Source organism: Alexandromys fortis, unplaced genomic scaffold, assembly GCF_014885135.2.
Source record: "Alexandromys fortis isolate MF-2015 unplaced genomic scaffold, M_Fortis_MF-2015_v1.1 scaffold_57, whole genome shotgun sequence".
Classification (NCBI taxonomy): Eukaryota; Metazoa; Chordata; class Mammalia; order Rodentia; family Cricetidae; genus Alexandromys; species Alexandromys fortis.
The window spans coordinates 9,525,373-9,544,127 of NW_026067941.1; the positions used below are offsets into that span (position 1 = coordinate 9,525,373).

The following is an 18,755-nucleotide window of genomic DNA, read 5'->3' on the forward strand; positions in this document are numbered from 1 at the left end:
ACAGATGGTTTGTGAAAATAGGGACCCTGTTGTTCTCACAAAGGCAGCTGCTGTAAACCACTAGAAGCTGATTTTCTGTGGCAAATGTCCCTTCTCCTTCTGCAGCTGGGACTCTGGGCTCCTTGGCTTCACCTTCAATGACATGTTCATCCGCATCTCCACCCGCCTGCCCTCCACGTACATCTATGGCTTTGGGGAAACTGAGCACCCAACTTTCAAGATAGACTTGAACTGGCACACGTGGGGCATGTTTTCCAGGGATCAGCCCCCGGGGGTAAGGACAGGGTGTTTGGGTCTGGGTTCTGTCCTTTCCATCAACGCTGTGTGTCATGTGTTTCTTTTCTGCAGACTCCATGTGACTGTTACCTTCTACTGCTAGGCAGATGGACACATTTTGAAATGCTGCTTTCTACTCCTGTTCTTAACAGAGGAAGCTTGACACAACATAGCAATCAAGTTTCTGTTGAGTTTATTTATCATAAACACAGTCTCCTAATCTCTTTTCCCTATTCTTTGCAGTACAAGATGAATTCCTATGGTGTCCACCCTTACTACATGGGGCTAGAGGAAGAAGACAATGCCTATGGAGTTCTCCTGCTGAACAGCAATGCCATGGGTAGGACGAACCTGTGTCCCTTATTTATGCCAACTATTCTTCAATTGCTTTAGAATGTAGTTAGTGAAAAAATGTAATCTTTGTGGATTGGTTTTGCCTTTCATTGACCCTTTGTATATATAATAGATACATTATATAAATTATATATAATTTACCCAAAATTATTTGTAATGTAGCTAGTGAGAGCTTTCATTTAACTTCTTCAGTTCTTTCTGCACATACTCCAGAATCTCTGCTGTCAGTGTGTTACAGTTGAAGAGAGAGAAGGTCAGGATGCCAGGGTTAATATTCTCAACATGAAGGATTTCAGCATGATGACAATTTCTTGTGTTTTCAGATGTGACATTCCAGCCCCTGCCTGCCCTAACATACAGAACCACAGGGGGCATTCTGGACTTCTTTGTGTTCTTGGGCCCAACTCCAGAGCTTGTCACTCAGCAATACACAGAGGTAGGAAGGGATGCAGTTATGAAATATGTGTGTTTGTGTTTCTGTTTGTGTGAGTGGGTATATATACACTCAAAATGTGTTTCAATCCTGCTATGTAGGATAGCCATATAATGTAACTGTCATTTGGTTTCTAAATTTGATGGTCTCTCTGAGGACAAATTATCATATGGAATATGGGAGAGTAGATATATTCTATAACTATTATATTGTTTTCTTTTCACTTATTGCAGTGGATCAGAATTTTTTTGTGGTAACTATTGGTGGGTTTAGTGTGGCGGAGAGCTACAGTGGTAGTGATCTTGATGTTGTGGGGAGGGAAGGTATTGAATGTAGTGGTAGCACTATTGGTAAATGTGATTTTGAGGATGGTGACCGTTATGGTGATAATGTTAGAGGGGAAAACAGGGCATGAATTGAGGATGAAAGTGACAGCGCTGGAGTTGATATTGGGAGCTGAGAGAGTAAGGTCCTGACAGTGGTGGTGGTGGTTGAGAAGATGATGTTATGGCAGTAGTGCTATTGGTAAGGGTGCGTATGATTATAATGGCAGTGGAGTTATCATGTTGACAGATATTACATCACGACATTGTCACAGTGGGTACAGTGTGGTGATAGAGACAGTAGCTGTACCTGCGGTGCTGGTGGTGGGAGTCATGGTCACGGGGAATGATAACATTGTTGGTGACAACATCAACAACATGTATGAAATATCTACTACATCTATTACTTAATACATGTGAGAGGGTGTCTCACAGGCTAAGTTACTCAGTCAAATCCACATGAGATAGTTCCCACTATTAGGTCTGATTTGCAGGTAAAAAACAAGCACAAATGTTATGTAACTGCTCATGTTCACAATCAGCAAGAGCTAAAGACTGTACTCTTACATTAGCTAGTTCCCTCTTTGTTGTGTGTTTTTAGATTCTAAATTATATGTCTAGGAATCTGTATAAAATCAGGTTTCTAGAATTCCTGAAAAGTGTCCTCTGGGAAGCTGTAGGCTTTCTGTAGTGTGTCTCCGGTGTTCCACACACTCTTACAGTTACTCTCTGCGTTTGAAATTGGTGTCTAATTTGGTTAAAATATTCTGACTTCATATCCAATTTCCATCCAGATTCTCCTCTAACAGTCCAATACTCTCTGACTTTTTTCTAGTTGATTGGTCGGCCTGTGATGGTACCTTACTGGTCCCTGGGTTTCCAACTGTGTCGCTATGGATACGAGAATGATGCTGAGATCGCCAACCTGTATGATCAGATGGTGGCTAAGCAGATCCCCTATGTACGTACATTTGCTGAGGATTTGTTTGTCAGATTGAAGTATGACATAGTGTCTATCTCATGTCATGTCCATACTGTGCTTATACCATCCATAGTGATTCAGGGGAGACCACTGCCCTCATCACAGTGGTGACTCAGACTAACAGAGCAGCTAAGACTGGTTCATGGGTGCTGTCTCCTGTGCCAGGCTTTCCTCAGTTTCTTGACTGACTTCAAGATATTTAACTATACTGCCCTTACTGACATGATAATAATTCACCATTCCAATACTAGTTTCTCTCAATTAAGGAAACTTTACTCAAATGCAGTGAAGTAATATGAGGATTGCTTTCTTGGGCCCGGCATAGCACGATTCTCTGAGCCCCAAACTCTCACTGGTTCCATGCTGGAATCCTGTATTGAGTTTGTAATGAAATCATATACAGAAGGAGCTACACTCACCTCAAAACCAGAGGTCCAATAACCAGAAATCATTTTGTAACCCTTTGTGTTTTTTTGCATGTATTATTCTGTGTTGTCTTAGTGCAAAACACTTCCTGTAACACAGAGGTACCCAACTTGTGGGTTGAGAATTTTGGTTGGAGTCAAAGGACCCTTTCAAATGGGTCTTGTTAGTCCATTGAAAAACACAGATATATACACATAATCCATGAGAGTAGCAAAAGTACGGTGAAGAAGTAGCAATGAAAATAATTTTATGATTGTGGCTCACACATCATGAGGAACTTAATTAGAGGATGACAATAGGATGGTTGAGAAGCACAGGTGTAATGGAGAAACTCAGTGAGAGCACTGCTTTTGATCACCCCAACACTGGGTCCTATACAAGGAGGGCTGTTAATATTTTTTTTGGAATCTTTTATGATCTGTGTCTATTAGGAATGAATATTTGGTGTTGTGTTCTATGAACAAACTTCACTGATTTCAGTACATATTCATAGAGAAGTCAAAGCATTTTTCCAATAGTGTTTTTAACTTTTTTTTTTACAACTGCCTTTACAGACAGGCATTGGTACTTACCTTACACTTTTGTTGATGTCGAGATGAAATTTATTTCTGTTTCTGAAGAAAATAAAAAACATCAGTGAATGTCCCCAGATCCAAAGCTTTAATGTGGCATACATAGGGGTGGACTAGCTGGGCACAAGCTGCAGGAACTGCTGGAGCCTGAACTCTGCAGCCAGCAACCACTCTTTCCTGTATCACTCCAGGACGTGCAGTACTCAGACATCGACTACATGGAGAGGCAGCTGGACTTCACCCTCAGCCCCAAGTTCACTGGGTTTCCAGCCCTGATCAATCGCATGAAGGAAGCTGGGATGCGGGTCATCCTCATTCTGGTTAGTCCATTGTGAATGTGTACGCTGTGCTTAGGACAATGAATGGAACTGTGTGGGTATTGCTTAGAATATCTGTCCTTTCCAGTTCTTGGAGAGAAACAGAAGTCAGTTTTTATAAGTGTATTTTTTGGGAGTCACAGAAACTCGATAGTGAAATTCCAACTGGGGATTTCCCATTTTCTATCCTGCCTTTTTTTTTTTTTTAAGTCATCTTCTGTCTTAAATTTCCACCTGCCTTGTGCTCTGATTTCAGGACCCAGCCATTTCTGGCAACGAGACACAGGAGTATCCTGCCTTCGAACGGGGTATAAAGAATGATGTCTTTATCAGATATCCCAATAATGGAGACATTGTCTGGGGAAAGGTATGAGCTCTGTGTTGATCCAGCCAGACTCACACAGAACCAGAATCACTGTTAGCAGTCTGTGGAAATGTTGATTTTTGGGCCTGTTATGTGTGGTTTCTAAAGTTGTGGTTTTCTTCCTTTTTTTGTTTTTACTTTTTTTGTTTGTTTTCAGCTAATATCTGCTGATCTGCTTAAGCACTTTGAGGAATCTATTTTCCTTTACAGAAATCCTAATTGGGCAACTATTAGCTCTGATCCTTGACTTCTAGTTTCCTAAGAAATTAATTGTATAAACATTTGTTCAGCACATGTCTGGTAAATCTTCTCTCTCCATAGGTCTGGCCTGATTACCCTGGTGTTGAAGTGGACTCCTCTCTAGACTGGGATGCTCAACTGGAGGTAAAAGGCACTCTGTGGATGCTGGATGTGGTCAGGGTTTTCAGGAAGAGGGAGCCATGTCTAGGACATTAGATGTGTCTGCACAGAGGACAGGGACATGTGAGAAAGAACCATATAGGAGCCATGCTCCTCCTGTCAGTCTGAGATAAATTATTTTATGGTTATCTATGTTTTACTTGAAGTTGTGATGTTGGCATTATTGACCATAGGGTTGAAGATACAATGTGCTCAAGTTTCCTGCCCATAGTTTCCAATGTCACAATGGCAATTTCAAATGCACAGCTGTCAGTTCCTAAGGGCTGTGAACTCGGAACTGGATGCTAGCCTTGACAGTTTCCAGCCTTTGTCCTCAGTTATGGGATCCTTTTCTCCATGTATGTTTATGTTCACACACAGGCTGCTCCATGTCCACATGATACTCCAGGATCACCCTTCCATCCTGCCCTGGGCCTCTCGACTTTCCTTTTCCTTTCAGTTTTAGTCTCGTATTATTAATTTGCTTTCTTCTGTGGACAGGCTTTTCCATTTAATGGGACCAAGTGGCCTAGGTTTCAGTCCTAATTTTTTATTATCTGCATTTACATATGTGTTTTACATGAATAAATTCATTGACACACCTGGCAGAAGAATCATCAGACGCTTTTCTTTCTCAAATGTTTTTCCAAAGCACTGAGTCAGCCTGTTTATTTTTCTATGAGTTTTCTGATACACCTGTGAGCAGTGTGTACACTCTTGGGAGGTAGCTGTCCTTGAACTTTAGTATTTGCTGAACTTTTAACTCTTCTACAACAATGGCAATAATTGGTGAACTGGAATTGTATCAGTATGTGCTGTTGGGAAGCATAAGATAGTCCTAGTGTATCAGAAATTTGTGATAGGTGAGATGATGTTGAAGTTGGTCTATATGTGGTTTTCAAGGTGCATCTGAGATCTACAAACTGTGTTAGATTCAAGAATTTATCAGGTACAATCCCAGAGAACCTAGACAACAAAGAGGACCCTAAGAGAGACATACATGGATCTAATCTACTTTGAAAGTAGAAAAAGTCAAGGTTTCCTGATTAAATTGGGAGCATGGGGATCATGGAAGAGGTTAGAAGGGGAGGGAAAGAGAAGGGAGGGGGAAAGAAATTTTATCATGTAAGGTATCATCTGGACACAAGCATAGAGTTTTCAATTTAAGTTTTAATCATGATAAGTCCAGGATCTGCCTGACAAGTCTATTCCATACAGTGTATAAGGTCCCTAAATGCTGGGAAGGTATTATTATTTATGCTTTTTAATCTTTACTCTTAAATCTTTTTCTCTTAAGTCAAGTAGGTTTTATTACATAGGCTCTATTCAGACTATGACTCTGTACAACTGTGGAAATTTAAGAATGTGCTTGCATTCTATATGATATATTTATTTACAACAAATTGGTTATATTTTAATTTGACAGTTATACCGAGCTTATGTGGCCTTCCCAGACTTTTTCCGTGATTCAACTGCCAAGTGGTGGAAGCAGGAGATTCAAGAACTCTACACCAACCCACGGGACCCAGAAAAGAGCTTGAAGTTTGATGGCCTGTGGATTGTAAGTGTGTATGGATTTGTCTGTGTATGCCTGAGTATAGTGTTTATGTGTGTATGTGTTGTTTTTAGCATGTGGATCCATGACATTTGGCAATTATTTGATAATAATTTCCAGTAAAAGATTTCAGACATAGCAAAGTGCTGATCATCCAATCGAACTTAGAATTGTCCTCAGCATAGTATGTGGTAACCTGTTTGAATTTCCTTCTGTGAGACCTCCCAGCAGTTAGTGGGAATTCCTTAAAGCATTGCTTGTTCTAATGGAAAAAAATGAAATCGTCTAGCCAATCATGTTAAGGTTATTTGTTCTTTTCCAGTGTTTCATGATTCCCCTCTGTGCAGCCTCTATAGAGATGCTAAATATTGAACGTGTAACCACTTTTTTGTTCCTGCATTGACAGAATTTAAGTGTCTTTAAAAATAACCCATAATCCTGCTATTTGTAGGATATGAATGAACCTTCCAGCTTTGTGAATGGGGCAGTGCCTTCTGGCTGCAGCGATACTACTCTGAACCATCCTCCCTACATGCCACGTAAGGACCATGTGATCTCTTCACTTGATGTACAGTGGCTGGAAAAAAGATGAGCTCAGTATGCTGGGATTACCCTGATCATAAAGGGTGCTTCTTCATTATTATTTAAGATTAATAGGGTCTAAGTCAAAAGCACATCATATTATCCAATTGGAGATGTTAGAAAATTTCTTTAATTTGTCCAGAAATAACTCAAATGTGATAATGTCTCTGTGGTGTGACTACTTAAAGAATTCTTTTCCACCAATATGAACATGAAGTAACTTTCCCTTTGCATGGACCTGGTAGACTTTGAAATCACGCACAGTAATAGATTTGCTGCACATGCAATGCCTTTTCTGAGTCAAGAATTAAGAGTCAAGGCTGATCTTCACTTACTTTTCCTTATTCCTTCAGATTTGGAAGCCAGGGACAGGGGCCTGAGCAGCAAGACCCTGTGCATGGAGAGCGAGCAGATGCTTCCAGATGAGTCCCGGCTGCGGCATTATGATGTGCACAACCTGTACGGGTGGTCCCAGACCAGACCCACCTATGAGTGAGTGATCCTCTGCTTTCTCCAGCTGATGGCACTGTAGGGACAGTCAGTGATGGTTTATCTTCCATTTTCAATACTAAGGGCTGAAAAGTAATCTAACTATAACTTTGTAGAGGTTTGTATTTATTAAGCAATCATTCTATGAGCATGTGTTCACACACTGTGATTATATGGAAGCAAAATCTAAACAAGGTACCATCACATCAGTGGGAAACAGTGCCTGTGAGGCCCACTCATTTGGGGAGAGCAGGTCACTACACAATGAAGCAAGTGCCATAGTTAGAAGACAAACAGGAAGAGGAAGACTGCAACTTCCCTCCGTTATTTCAGAATTGGATGACCATTAAGATGTCTGCATTCTATTGTTGTTTGTTTCTTAATTATTGCTGTCACCTTCATCAGATAGTCAATGTTTCTTGTATTGAATGACATCATATCCTGTGCCCATTGTATAATAGTAATTATCTTCTAGGAAACTTCTCAAATACAGAAAACCAAGTATTGAGTAAATGACTAAGACCCTTCCTTTATTGAAGGTTCCCCTTTTTGTGACAACCTTGGGTTCATCACATGATGATTTTGTTAATGATAAAACGTCATGGAAATGGTGATACCCACCAGCAGAGTCCTAACAATCAGACTTCCAGATTCTCTCCAATGATGCGGCACACATTTGCCACCACAAAAAGGTGTGGAGGAGGAGCTCCATTGCCTTCCTTTCCCTGCCCTTCTTTACTATACATTCTTGTTCCCCAACCAGAGCTGTGCAGGAGGTGACAGGAGAGAGAGGGATCGTCATCACTCGCTCCACATTCCCCACTTCTGGACGATGGGCAGGACACTGGCTGGGAGACAACACAGCTGCCTGGGACCAGCTGAAGAAATCCATCATTGGTGTGTGGGTTGTGCCCTCTGCTGGCTATGGGTGGACTGGGGAGTGAGTAGGACCTTTGGTGTAGGGGGCTTAGAAGGCAGAGAACGATGCCTGTCCTGACCCTGCTGCATCTCTCCTTGCAGGCATGATGGAGTTCAGTCTCTTTGGCATCTCCTATGTAAGTGCTCTTGCATGCTCTTCTCCCTTAGGAAGATGGCAGCATTCCCTAGAAAGCACCAAGAGCTGACTTTGTTCCTTGTTGTTTCAGACCGGAGCAGACATCTGTGGGTTCTTTCAAGATGCTGAGTATGAGATGTGCATTCGCTGGATGCAGCTGGGCGCCTTTTACCCCTTCTCCAGGAACCACAACACCATTGGGACCAAGGTGGGATGTCAGCTTCCTCACCTCTATATGTCACTGGAAATGCTCCCTCGGCTGTTGAGAGCAATCCTTCTGCCTGTGTTTCCCAGAGAAAAATGCAAATCTATCAGTTCTCTTCCTTTATACCATAGTTTTAATATTGCTTTCATGACTTTTCCCTTAGGGAGTATTTTCTATTATATCTGATGAAGAATATCTTATGATTTTTTTCTGTTAGAATTTTGCTGATATTTACCAGTCCAATAAGAATATTTTAGGATCCTTTTCATCTTATTCATTTTCTAGCCCTTTAATGACCTTCTTGAATTCCTTAGTTGTTTCTGGTGGACTTTGAACACTTTTCTTCTGCTGCTTTAGAGACAAGACCCTGTTTCCTGGAATTCAACCTTTGAGGACATTTCCAGAAGTGTGCTAGAGACCAGATACACCCTGTTGCCTTATCTCTACACCTTGATGTACAAGGCCCACACAGAGGGCAGCACAGTTGTGCGGCCTCTTCTCCATGAGTGAGTGTCAGATGGGAATCCTGTTGAACAATGGGCAATTTCCTTATCATGTAGGCTGGAAGTGCATCCAAACACTGGCGGGTTTCCACAGTGAAGTGACAAGTCCCCTTTTGTCTGAGCTCTCCAAAGTGTGTACCTTTATCACGCCTGTGTTGGGTATAAGGTATTTACTGAACGTGTGAAATGAAAGTTTCCAGTACAACATTGTTTCTTTCTTATGTGACCCTACAAAGTCTTTCCCAAATTCAGTAGGGATTTTGTTATTTTACCAGTACATTTTCATGAAACTTTAAAGGGTAGCATATTGTTGCATTACCGTGTGTCATGGTGAGGACATGGAAGATGCTTTGTGTCAGATAATATATTTCTGAAGTTTTAAGAATACAGCATGTGGGAAATGGTGTCTATGTGATCCTTGTCACCTAGTGAAATATAAGGAAGGTATGGGGTATAGCTTGATTTCTGACATAGAACCGAACTTGAGAACTTCCTTGAGGCCTTGTTCCGAGGCCCCGTTGGGGTCAGATTGGCACCTTCATTTCCTTTTCCAGGTTTCTGTCAGACCGGGAGACCTGGAATATAGACAGACAGTTCCTGCTGGGTCCAGCCTTCCTGGTCAGCCCTGTGCTGGAGGCTGTGAGTATGGAGACAAGAGGGAGTAAGGAGTCCATGTAGGGCTGGGTGCCTGGGGTCATGCAGAGTCTGGTGTGAAGGGATTAGGAGGCATTGTGTCCTACTCCACGTTTGTCTCCTCTGGTCCTTCTGATCCTACGTTCTATGTCTTATGTGTTCTTCCTTTAAACCTTTAATGTCTGCCTAATGTTTCAAGGAATAACGTTGTCATGTGTTTAAGGATGTAATTATTTCTCCATTAGCCAAGTAAGGTATGGAGGGCCAAGTTCAGGAAGTGTAAAGATTTTATATTCCTGTGATTCTTAGCTACAAACTGGAGAACTGTTTGTAGCAATCTATGTCATCCCTTTTAAATCTTTTATCATTTCATTATTCCTTTTATTTTTGAAGCTGTCATGTAATTTCACAATGTCCTGGCTTCTTTTGTGTTATCTTTTGAAACCAGCTAATTTTCACCTCCTTGCTAAATGGTCTTGATGCTAGGAAAAAAAAAACAATTAATTTACTTGGTGTATAATATTTCTTTTGATAAAATAGCATATGAGATTAACACTCCTCACATATTTTTCAGGGTGCACAATTTTCTTCTGCTCTTTAGTAACCATTGCCTGTTCATTTCTTTAGGGAGGGAATGAACACATCTATAAGAGAGTGGTGTCTGGTTTTTTCCCCCCGAGTCTAGTAACCTGAGGGGCTTTGTGGAAGCACTTAGTTTTGGTAGGCTCATTTCTGTGGCTGGAAAAGGAGGATCTTCATCACTGATAACATAAGAGAGAAGAAGTAATTTTGTCAATTCTGTTAGCTTATTATTATTTTAACTCCTCACCAGTGTATACTGGTCACTGTGTCCTCCTCCATAGAGTCTATGTTCACACTTCCTTTGTATTTTATTTCAGGATGCCAGAGATGTCACTGCGTATTTCCCCAAAGCCCACTGGTATGACTATCCCACGGTGAGTTTTTCTTCATATTTGTACAGTCAGAAGGTGGTAGCATGCAGAGTGTCTGAAGATGATAGATATCGAGGTCATGCCTCTTCTGGAAAACACCTTTTGTGGTCTTGCATGGTCACTTCACACTTTGTGACCTCTTTTCCTAGCTTCTGACCATGACCAGTCACCCTTCAGGCCAGTATCCTACAGTGACAAACAGAGTATCTCACTGGTACCAGGCTTCCTGGGAGTTTATGTGTGAGTCTGTGACTTTGTCTTAATATCATTACAGTGGGGAGACACCAGTGAACTCTTGAAATCATGCCGTTGGCTTCACTTTAGTTCATATAAGTTCTTAATAATGGGTGCCTTTTCTTGTCTGCATTTTATTAGAAGCCCGCTCTCTGGGGCCTGAGACATTGCCCCACATGTAGATGTACTAGCACATAGGTCTGGTATCTGGAGTTAGATTCCTAAATCCCGCTAGGTGGAGAAGGGAAGTAACATGAGTTGTGCTCTGATCTACACCACACACAAACACACACACATGCACATGTGTGCACTCATGCACATATGCAAATGAACACTGACCCCTCCCCCCCAAATAAATAGACAGATAGACAGGCAAACTGATAGATAGAGAGGGAGATAATTATATAGATTATCTATATCAATATAGACTATCTTAAAATAGGCAACTAGCTCATCTGTTCTAGTGCTGACCTTATTCAGTAAAATGATTTTTGTTGAGAATTGGGTGTAGGAACACAGCCTCATGAAGCTAAGCATGTAATCAGTACCTTGGGTTTGTTTATCTTAAGTACTGGCACAAAAATAAATGAATATATATATACATATCACATTTTAAAAGTGATATATAGATATCTATCTCTATATCTGTGTAGATAGATAGATAGATAGATAGATAGATAGATAAAATTTAAAAGTCAGTCTGTATAGTTTGTAAACTTAAGGGCAATTCCTCCATAGATTGACAGTTATGGTTCATATATAAACATATATATGAACATATAATAACATATATACACACACACATATAAAACACACAGACATACAGTGCATCACTTGGATGCCCAAGGTGTTCATATGCATTACCGATGAGAAGTCAACAAGAAGCTCTTTGTGGTTTATTTCTGGGCCAGTGCAATCTAAGATTCCGGCTGAAAGAACGGGATTTTAGAGGTGTGCTGCCCTCTAACAGAAGGGGAAGGAAGTGGCAGACAAAAATCAGAGCATGTGTCAGTCCCTTGGGTGACAACCCCAGGGGATTGGAGAAAGACTGGGTGACAGCTGTGTGAAGAGTGAGTGGATTTCCTCCTCTTTGTCTTGGGGCAGCTGGACCCTCTCCCAAATGTTTGCTATTGGCTCATTCTGCTTTTAGGGTGAGGATGCCCTACTGCCTTCTTAGTAGACCACAGTCACCAGAAGTGGTCCTCATGTTCTCTGAATTTCATTCTGACTGCCTTATCCCTTCCCTGTGAGACCTTCTGGGTGTGTTGGGGGTTTCTGATGATATTGGGCCTGGACTAGGGTCAATTCGGGAGGTTCACAGAACCCATAATTTAAGGCTGGCCCTGGCTTTACATGGCCTTGAGAGCATAAACCACCATAAAATTTGCACCCTAGACAACTTGCCAACTTGCTAGCCAGTTCTAGTGCAGACCTTACTCAGTAAAATGGCTTTTTGTTGAGCACTAGGTATAGGAACACTAAACGCACAGCCTCATGAAGCTAAGCAGGTATTCAGGATCTACAGTTTGTTTATCTTAAGTACTGGCATATAAGCAAATGACTATACGTGTCAAATTTTAGAAGTGAAATATGAAAGCTAACAGGAGTTTCCTGTTACATTGCTTATGGCTTTTAAATAGAAGGTAGTTTCAGATAAAGGTGAGGTAAAAGTTAGCCTGCAGAGGCAAAAGTTAATTGAGCAAGCTGTTCAGAGAAAAAGAAAAAGAATTAAATAGTATTTAAGTAAAACAAACTTTAAATGGTTGAAATTACTGAGAAAATGCTGCCTTAGTATTATTCACAACCTACAGTGTTTTTCTTTTTCATTTTTTCTTTTTTGGGTGGGGGTCAGGGATGGCTAAACACTTGTGTCACCTATTTAAACTTCCTACTTCATGTTTTATTGGATGGCAGCCAGACAGAGCCCATATAAATACTCCTTACCTCTTTAAAGCAGCAGCTTCAAATACCTGCCAGAGGACAACTGCAATGTCTCATGGTCATTGTGGGAAGAGTAATGGAGCTGCTAGTAGCTTGTAGCCAACAGACATCAACTCTGATACTTTATATCAAAGGCATAGGGCAGCCTCATCACAAGAAGGAGTTATCTGTCACAAATATCAATGGACCAAAGTCAGGGAGATAGAAGCCCTGCTGGAGTGAAACAGTATAGGAAGGCTTGAGGTCATGTATTAGGTCAGACTGCACCTCACACAAAAGAGACTGGGTAAAAGTATTCAGAGAAGCTATAGTTGGCTATATTCTGATAAGGATATGAAAACAGTACTATTTAATTGGACAAAGGTTTCCTAGGAAACAGCAGTCAGAAGTGTCGGTTACCTAGTAGGTCTATAAGTGCACGCGTGAAGGGATGGGAATCTGTGGTTTCGTGGGGAAAGGAAGGTCTAGTACTGCCCTTGGCAGAAAGGTTTCAGGAACTAAGAAAGAGTGCCAGTATTGCTCAATGTCACCCAAATTAGAAACAGCGTGTGCAGTGAGGATGGTTGGGATCCACAGAAAGACCTCATTTAGTATGTGCTGTAACTCTCCCCCATATTGCCACTCCCAATCCAATCCCCGGGGATTCTAATAAGCTCTTAAAGCTTTAAAGCTGTCAAGGCTTAACAGAACAGAGGGGACCAAAGTGTGATAATGACCTATGCTGAATGATGATGACCGAGCAGATTGTTCAGGGTCTATTGGGTCTTCAGGCATGTGTGCGTTCCTTCTCTCATCATCTCTTCTCCTGCCACAGGGTGCAGATATTAATTCAACAGGAGAGTGGAAGACCTTGCCTGCCCCTCTTGAGCACATCAATCTTCACATCCGTGGAGGTTACATTTTGCCATGGCAACAACATGCCCAGAACACACAGTTAAGGTGAGTGATGAGACTTGGCCTCTGCTTTGCATACCGTGATCTCATCCTTTTATGGGGAAAGCCATTTTACATCAGGTGTGACTCTCAAGGTCAAATGCAGTTTCCCAAGCATCTGTTGTTCTGCTCTATGTCAATGTGCTTTGCTCCTTTCCACAAATGGGCACTTAGTTCGTATCTGTGACCAGAGTGTGCTAAAACAGCAGGTGGAATGTGGTGAGGAAGGCTGCTGGCTTCTTTTGCCTTTGTGTGTTAGTGTGTGCTCATGCATGTGTGATCACACTCTGCCTTTTGATTTTCCTTGTACTTTTCTTGAGAAGCTGTAGACGAGTCCAACACCCTGATGGACATGGAGAAATCGTCCCTGCTCCACCACCCAGTTTTCAGGATGCTGACAGCTGTACAGTCAGTCTCCTGCTGTGCAGTCTTCCTCCTGCTGTGCACTCAGTCTCCTGCTTTTCCCAGGGCGGATGCAGTTTTAGTTCTGAAAGTCTCATGACTTGGGAAAGATTCAGTCTGGTCCACTTGTTCCTCTCTTGTCCAGGTCTGACTGTTATCCCATGTTTGCTGCTCTTACCCCACTTGTCCCCATTTCTAGATTAGCATCACTGATAGGTCCTTTTAATACTCTAGTTTACCAATTTTACCCCCACCCTACTGAGGCATTTCTTTGTAGTGATTCAAAATGGGATTCAAGAGCATAAACTCATGTTTCCAGAACATCAATTTCTCTTTGTTACTTTTTATTCTACTAAAGAGTTTCACATTGGCGCCAATGTTTTCCTGAAACTATTAGCATATTTATTTACCACAGACAGGTTTATTAGAAGGGTGGACACCTATCTTTTTCTTTGAACATCCCTAACTGCTTTAATTATTCCAATTACCAACGTTAAAGAAAGGTGTCTAATTCAATGCCAGTTTGCTTTTTCATTCCCTTTTTACTGCTATTCTCTTTTCTGTACACCCATATCAATTGCTTTTGCAAAAATAAGAATTTTATTTTTTTGTGTCCTTGAAGTCCAAAATCCTTCAAAGTCCTTGCACTTTCCCAGTGTGTTTTCAAGTTGAGCACTTGTACTTTATGCAGGCTTTTTGATTTTAACTTTCCTTTTATATATTCTTTGTGCCTCTCACATCATGCCTCCAGTCCTACCCTTCTTCCTCCTCACCCAAGAATAAAACAAAATAAAATTTAATAGATACAAGGAAAAAAGGAAGACAATGAAAATGACACAAAAGGGAGGAGAGAGGGTAAAATCTCACCATGGAGGCTGCAGTGTGACACAGTAGTCATGTAGCAAACCCCTCTATCCATACATTTTTACATCATGCAGTGTCTTGATAACCATATCGATCAGTTATGTCCCAGACATGACAGTCTGCAAATATAACCAACTCAGCAACTGCATTCAGGCATCTTCTCCCATTGCTCTTCATGCTGGGTCAGTCTGTGAGGCAAACTATCAAGTATTTACCGCCCCATCCCATAGTTCATTTCACCCTCAATTTCCTACTAAATTATTATTACATATTATTAGTCTACATTAATTGTACAAATCAATCACTGACACACTTCTTTTTATCCATATGTAATGCATTGATCATGTTCATCAACTGGTTCCCCCCACAAAAACCTTTTTTTAGCCATCCTTCAGTACTTCTACCTTGGTACCCATCTCAGGCTCTAATCATGCCTCTTCAATCCATCAAATTTTTTTGTTTGTTTATTTGTGGATTTTATTGATAATAGGAAATATGAAATGAAAACATGACATTACATGTCCAGCTTATTAGGCGTAACACGGTGTCTCTCATGTCTGATTTTCTGGGCATCTTTGTGATTTAGCTCACTGTGTGTATTCCTGTGTTGTTTCTGTCTCTTATGAGTGTTGATTTCTCCCTTGCAAGCCTACCAATCTTTTACATAGTAGTATAAATTCCATACTTTAGTGTGCACGTCCGCTGAATTGTTATCACACTTCTGTTAGTGTCTCTGCACTCTCTGATCTCTTATTTGTGTCACTTTTCACTCTCTAATTTGGTTGCCTGTCAAGTGTGTTGAATGTGTTATATTACTGAGATTTAGCATTGTGCGGATTTATATTTATACTTATTGGCATTTTAGCAATGATAGCTCTATCTCTGAACTATAAAGGAAATAAGCTGATTTTGTTGATAGTGGAGTCTGATCAAGTAGTAGAAGGTTGACCTGGAGCAAATACAATAGAAAACCTCAGGTCAGTGATGGGCACATGAGAAATAAGCATGAAGCTGCTGTCCGATGTTTTGTTTGGTTTAGTTATTCCGAAAGAAAAGAACAGACATTAAATTAAGTAAAATTAATCAGCAGGCATAGTGGTATATAATAGAATTAGCATTTGAGTGGCAGAGGCAGGTGGGATCATGAGTTAGTAACCAGCCTGGGCCAGGGAGCCAGTTCTAAGCTAGTCTGAGCTGCTTGTCTCAAAAACAAACAAACAAATCAATGACCCCAAACAAAGCCACCCAATATAGAGTTACCATTCTATAGATAACCCTTATTTTATGTGTTTCTTAGTAAAAATTTCCTTGGCAGAGAAAACATATCTACTGGCAGCAGCTGATATAGTCCTTATTGTGTGGTCTCTGTAGTGACCTTGGCCACAGCACCACTGTCTAAGGCTCCACCCTGTTTCATAGTCTACGTTCTGTGTATCAGCATAGCCCCAGCATCCACTGTCGCTGATGTTTAAACCCTGACTTCCTGTTTGTACATATGTTGCTGAGGTTTGGGATATTTCTTTCCTGTGACAGTGATACTGTAGAAAGTGCCTTCTAGCGTTCTTGCCCCTGTCTCTGAAGGGAAGAGGTCACCCAAGACTTTACCCGTCTGTCCTTTGCCCATGTGAAAATTGGTGTCAATATCTTCTAAAATTCATTGAACCCTTAGGACTAATGCCTTGTGTAAATCTTGTTCCCCACAGCCGGAAGAACCCTCTTGGCCTTCTCATTGCCCTGGATGAAAACAAAGAAGCAAGAGGAGAGCTGTTCTGGGATGATGGGCAGTCAAAGGGTGAGTGCTGCAAGAGGGTGTGGCCAAGGTAGAACTAAGTGTCTGACTCTGTCCCTTCACCCCTGCTGGCCATTCAGCTGTTCATGAGATCTTACCTGGCATCTTAGATCATCCTGCCAGAGAAAACATGGACTTCTAGTTGGACTTATCAGAGGCCATGTTAGATGAACCAAAGAATGAGCAGGAGAGCGTCTCTGTCTTTTTCTTTCTTTCTGAATATTCTCCTTTGTTATTCATGTCTAACAGGCTCTCACTTCATTGTTAAAGGACACCTGAAAGGCGCATTTTGAGGATTATTCCTGCAATTCATTTTCATTCATTCATATGTAAATATCTTCCCCATGAATCCTTGTGAGAAAACTGTTGATGATGTGGAAGTCATAGCCATGGCAGGGAGGCAGAGAGCACACACAGTCTTGATTATGAGCATCTTATGTGCTTTAGGAACTCTCTTCTTTATATCTCTTCCCCCCCCCCCCCCCCCCCCCCCCCCCCCCCCCCCCCCCCCCCCCCCCCCCCCCCCCCCCCCCCCCCCCCCCCCCCCCCCCCCCCCCCCCCTTCCTTTCCTCCTTCCCTCCCTCCCTCCTTCCCTTCCTTTCTGTCTCTACTGTACTAAGAATTCTCATGACTCTAATTTGGGAAATAGATTCCCATAAGATGACTGCTTTGGGAAGACTACAAAGCATGCTTTCATGTTTAGAGCATTAAGGAGAGGACAAGTATGTGGCCATGCAGGCTATGCACACATATAGGCATTGTGAAATGTTTACCATAGCATTAACTGATATTTCTATCACCACTAATGGCAGCATTGGCTCTCAAGAAGTTGTTCATATCACGGCTCATAGTCCTTGAACAGGTTTTCCACATTTACCCTCCTACCTGACCATGAATTATCTTGTTCCTTCTTCTGTTCATGTGAGTGCAGCTATTTATCCCAAGTACAAACAGAGACCATACATCGCTTCTTTTTAGCTGTCTCACCTACTTCTCCTAGTGAAATATGAACCAGATACATGTGTGCACCATGCAGTAAAGAAAACTACATTGTAAACATGCACTTTAATTCTTTTATTCATTCATCTTCTAATTGATATGTTTATTGTTTCTTCATCTTAGCTATTGTGAGAAAATAGACAACAGATTTAACAGCAACGTCTTAGGAGGAAATATAGAGGGAAACTTCTTGAATATTGAGCATGGTATTGTGATTTTAAATATGACACCAAAAACATAGACAACAAATCATAAAGTAAATTTACATAGTCATTATGGAGACCAGTGTAGACACTCCTTCACAGGTTGAAGCTACCATATAGCACACAAGTCCCCTGTCTGGGTCTGTACCATCAAAAGAAATGAAACAGTATGTCACAGAGATGCTGGACCTCTCCTGTCCACTGTGGCCTTGTCTATACTAGTGAGCATCTGGAAGCAGCCGAAGTGTCTGAAGAAGTTGTGATTGACAGGTCTAGTGTAGTGTTCTTCAGTCATGAGAAGAAAGAGCAGTCAGTTTTTAGGAGAGGAGGTAAAGCTCATCTTCTGTGGGCACAGGCCAGGCTGACATCTCTTTCTCCTTTCAGATAATTTGGCCAACAACATTTACCTCTTCAGTGAATTTTCTGTCGCCCAAGTGAGTGCATAATTTTATGAATATTGTGTGAAATTTCATATGATGATGACTGGATATGTTTTTCTGTGTGCATATAACTGTATTTATTTCAATATCAGCACCACTATTTATGACTTGATTCATAATTATATCAGTTAGTTATTAAAGAGTCAGTAGTGATAAAGAAATAAGCTAGTGTTGTAAAAGACTATTCTAGGGGCTGGAGAGATGGCTCCGAGGTTAAGAGCACTGACTGCTCTTCCAGAGGTCCTGAGTTCAATTCCCAACACCCAGAAGGTGTCTTACAACCATCTGTAATGAGATCTGGTGCCCTCATCTGGTCTGCAGGTAAACATGTAGACAGAACACTGTATATATAAAAGAATATTCTATAAAATCTGTCTATTTCCTCACTCTCTCTATGGGCATTGTAAAAAGGAATTTGTACACCCATTAGCATGCACCAGCAAAAAAATTGATAGACTTTTAGAACAGGTCAAGGGTACAGTCTAAGATGGGGTGTTTTAGGACCTAAAGAATCCAGGTGTTTATTATTT

General features: G+C 41.3%; 1 protein-coding gene across 15 annotated transcripts in view; it reads left to right on the plus strand.

Annotated features, from left to right (window-relative positions):
• Positions 1-18,755, plus strand: part of Mgam (maltase-glucoamylase) — a 240,025-nt gene that overhangs the window by 90,750 nt on the left and 130,520 nt on the right. For 12 of the 15 annotated variants that reach the window (XR_007592850.1, XM_050148095.1, XM_050148104.1 and 9 more), the window contains exons 51-69: positions 106-274; positions 520-616; positions 954-1,066; positions 2,222-2,347; positions 3,558-3,686; positions 3,940-4,050; positions 4,369-4,431; positions 5,873-6,007; positions 6,453-6,540; positions 6,937-7,075; positions 7,836-7,969; positions 8,093-8,127; positions 8,218-8,334; positions 8,689-8,837; positions 9,389-9,473; positions 10,367-10,423; positions 13,410-13,534; positions 16,498-16,586; positions 18,170-18,219. Coding sequence is in view for 14 of the 15 variants with exons in the window: in XM_050148095.1 (XP_050004052.1) it covers positions 106-274; positions 520-616; positions 954-1,066; positions 2,222-2,347; positions 3,558-3,686; positions 3,940-4,050; positions 4,369-4,431; positions 5,873-6,007; positions 6,453-6,540; positions 6,937-7,075; positions 7,836-7,969; positions 8,093-8,127; positions 8,218-8,334; positions 8,689-8,837; positions 9,389-9,473; positions 10,367-10,423; positions 13,410-13,534; positions 16,498-16,586; positions 18,170-18,219 (2,011 nt within the window). In the remaining variant the exon portion in view is untranslated. The remainder of the gene's footprint in view (positions 1-105; positions 275-519; positions 617-953; positions 1,067-2,221; positions 2,348-3,557; positions 3,687-3,939; positions 4,051-4,368; positions 4,432-5,872; positions 6,008-6,452; positions 6,541-6,936; positions 7,076-7,835; positions 7,970-8,092; positions 8,128-8,217; positions 8,335-8,688; positions 8,838-9,388; positions 9,474-10,366; positions 10,424-13,409; positions 13,535-16,497; positions 16,587-18,169; positions 18,220-18,755) is intronic. The other 3 variants (XM_050148105.1, XM_050148106.1, XM_050148107.1) reach the window with 2 other exon arrangements.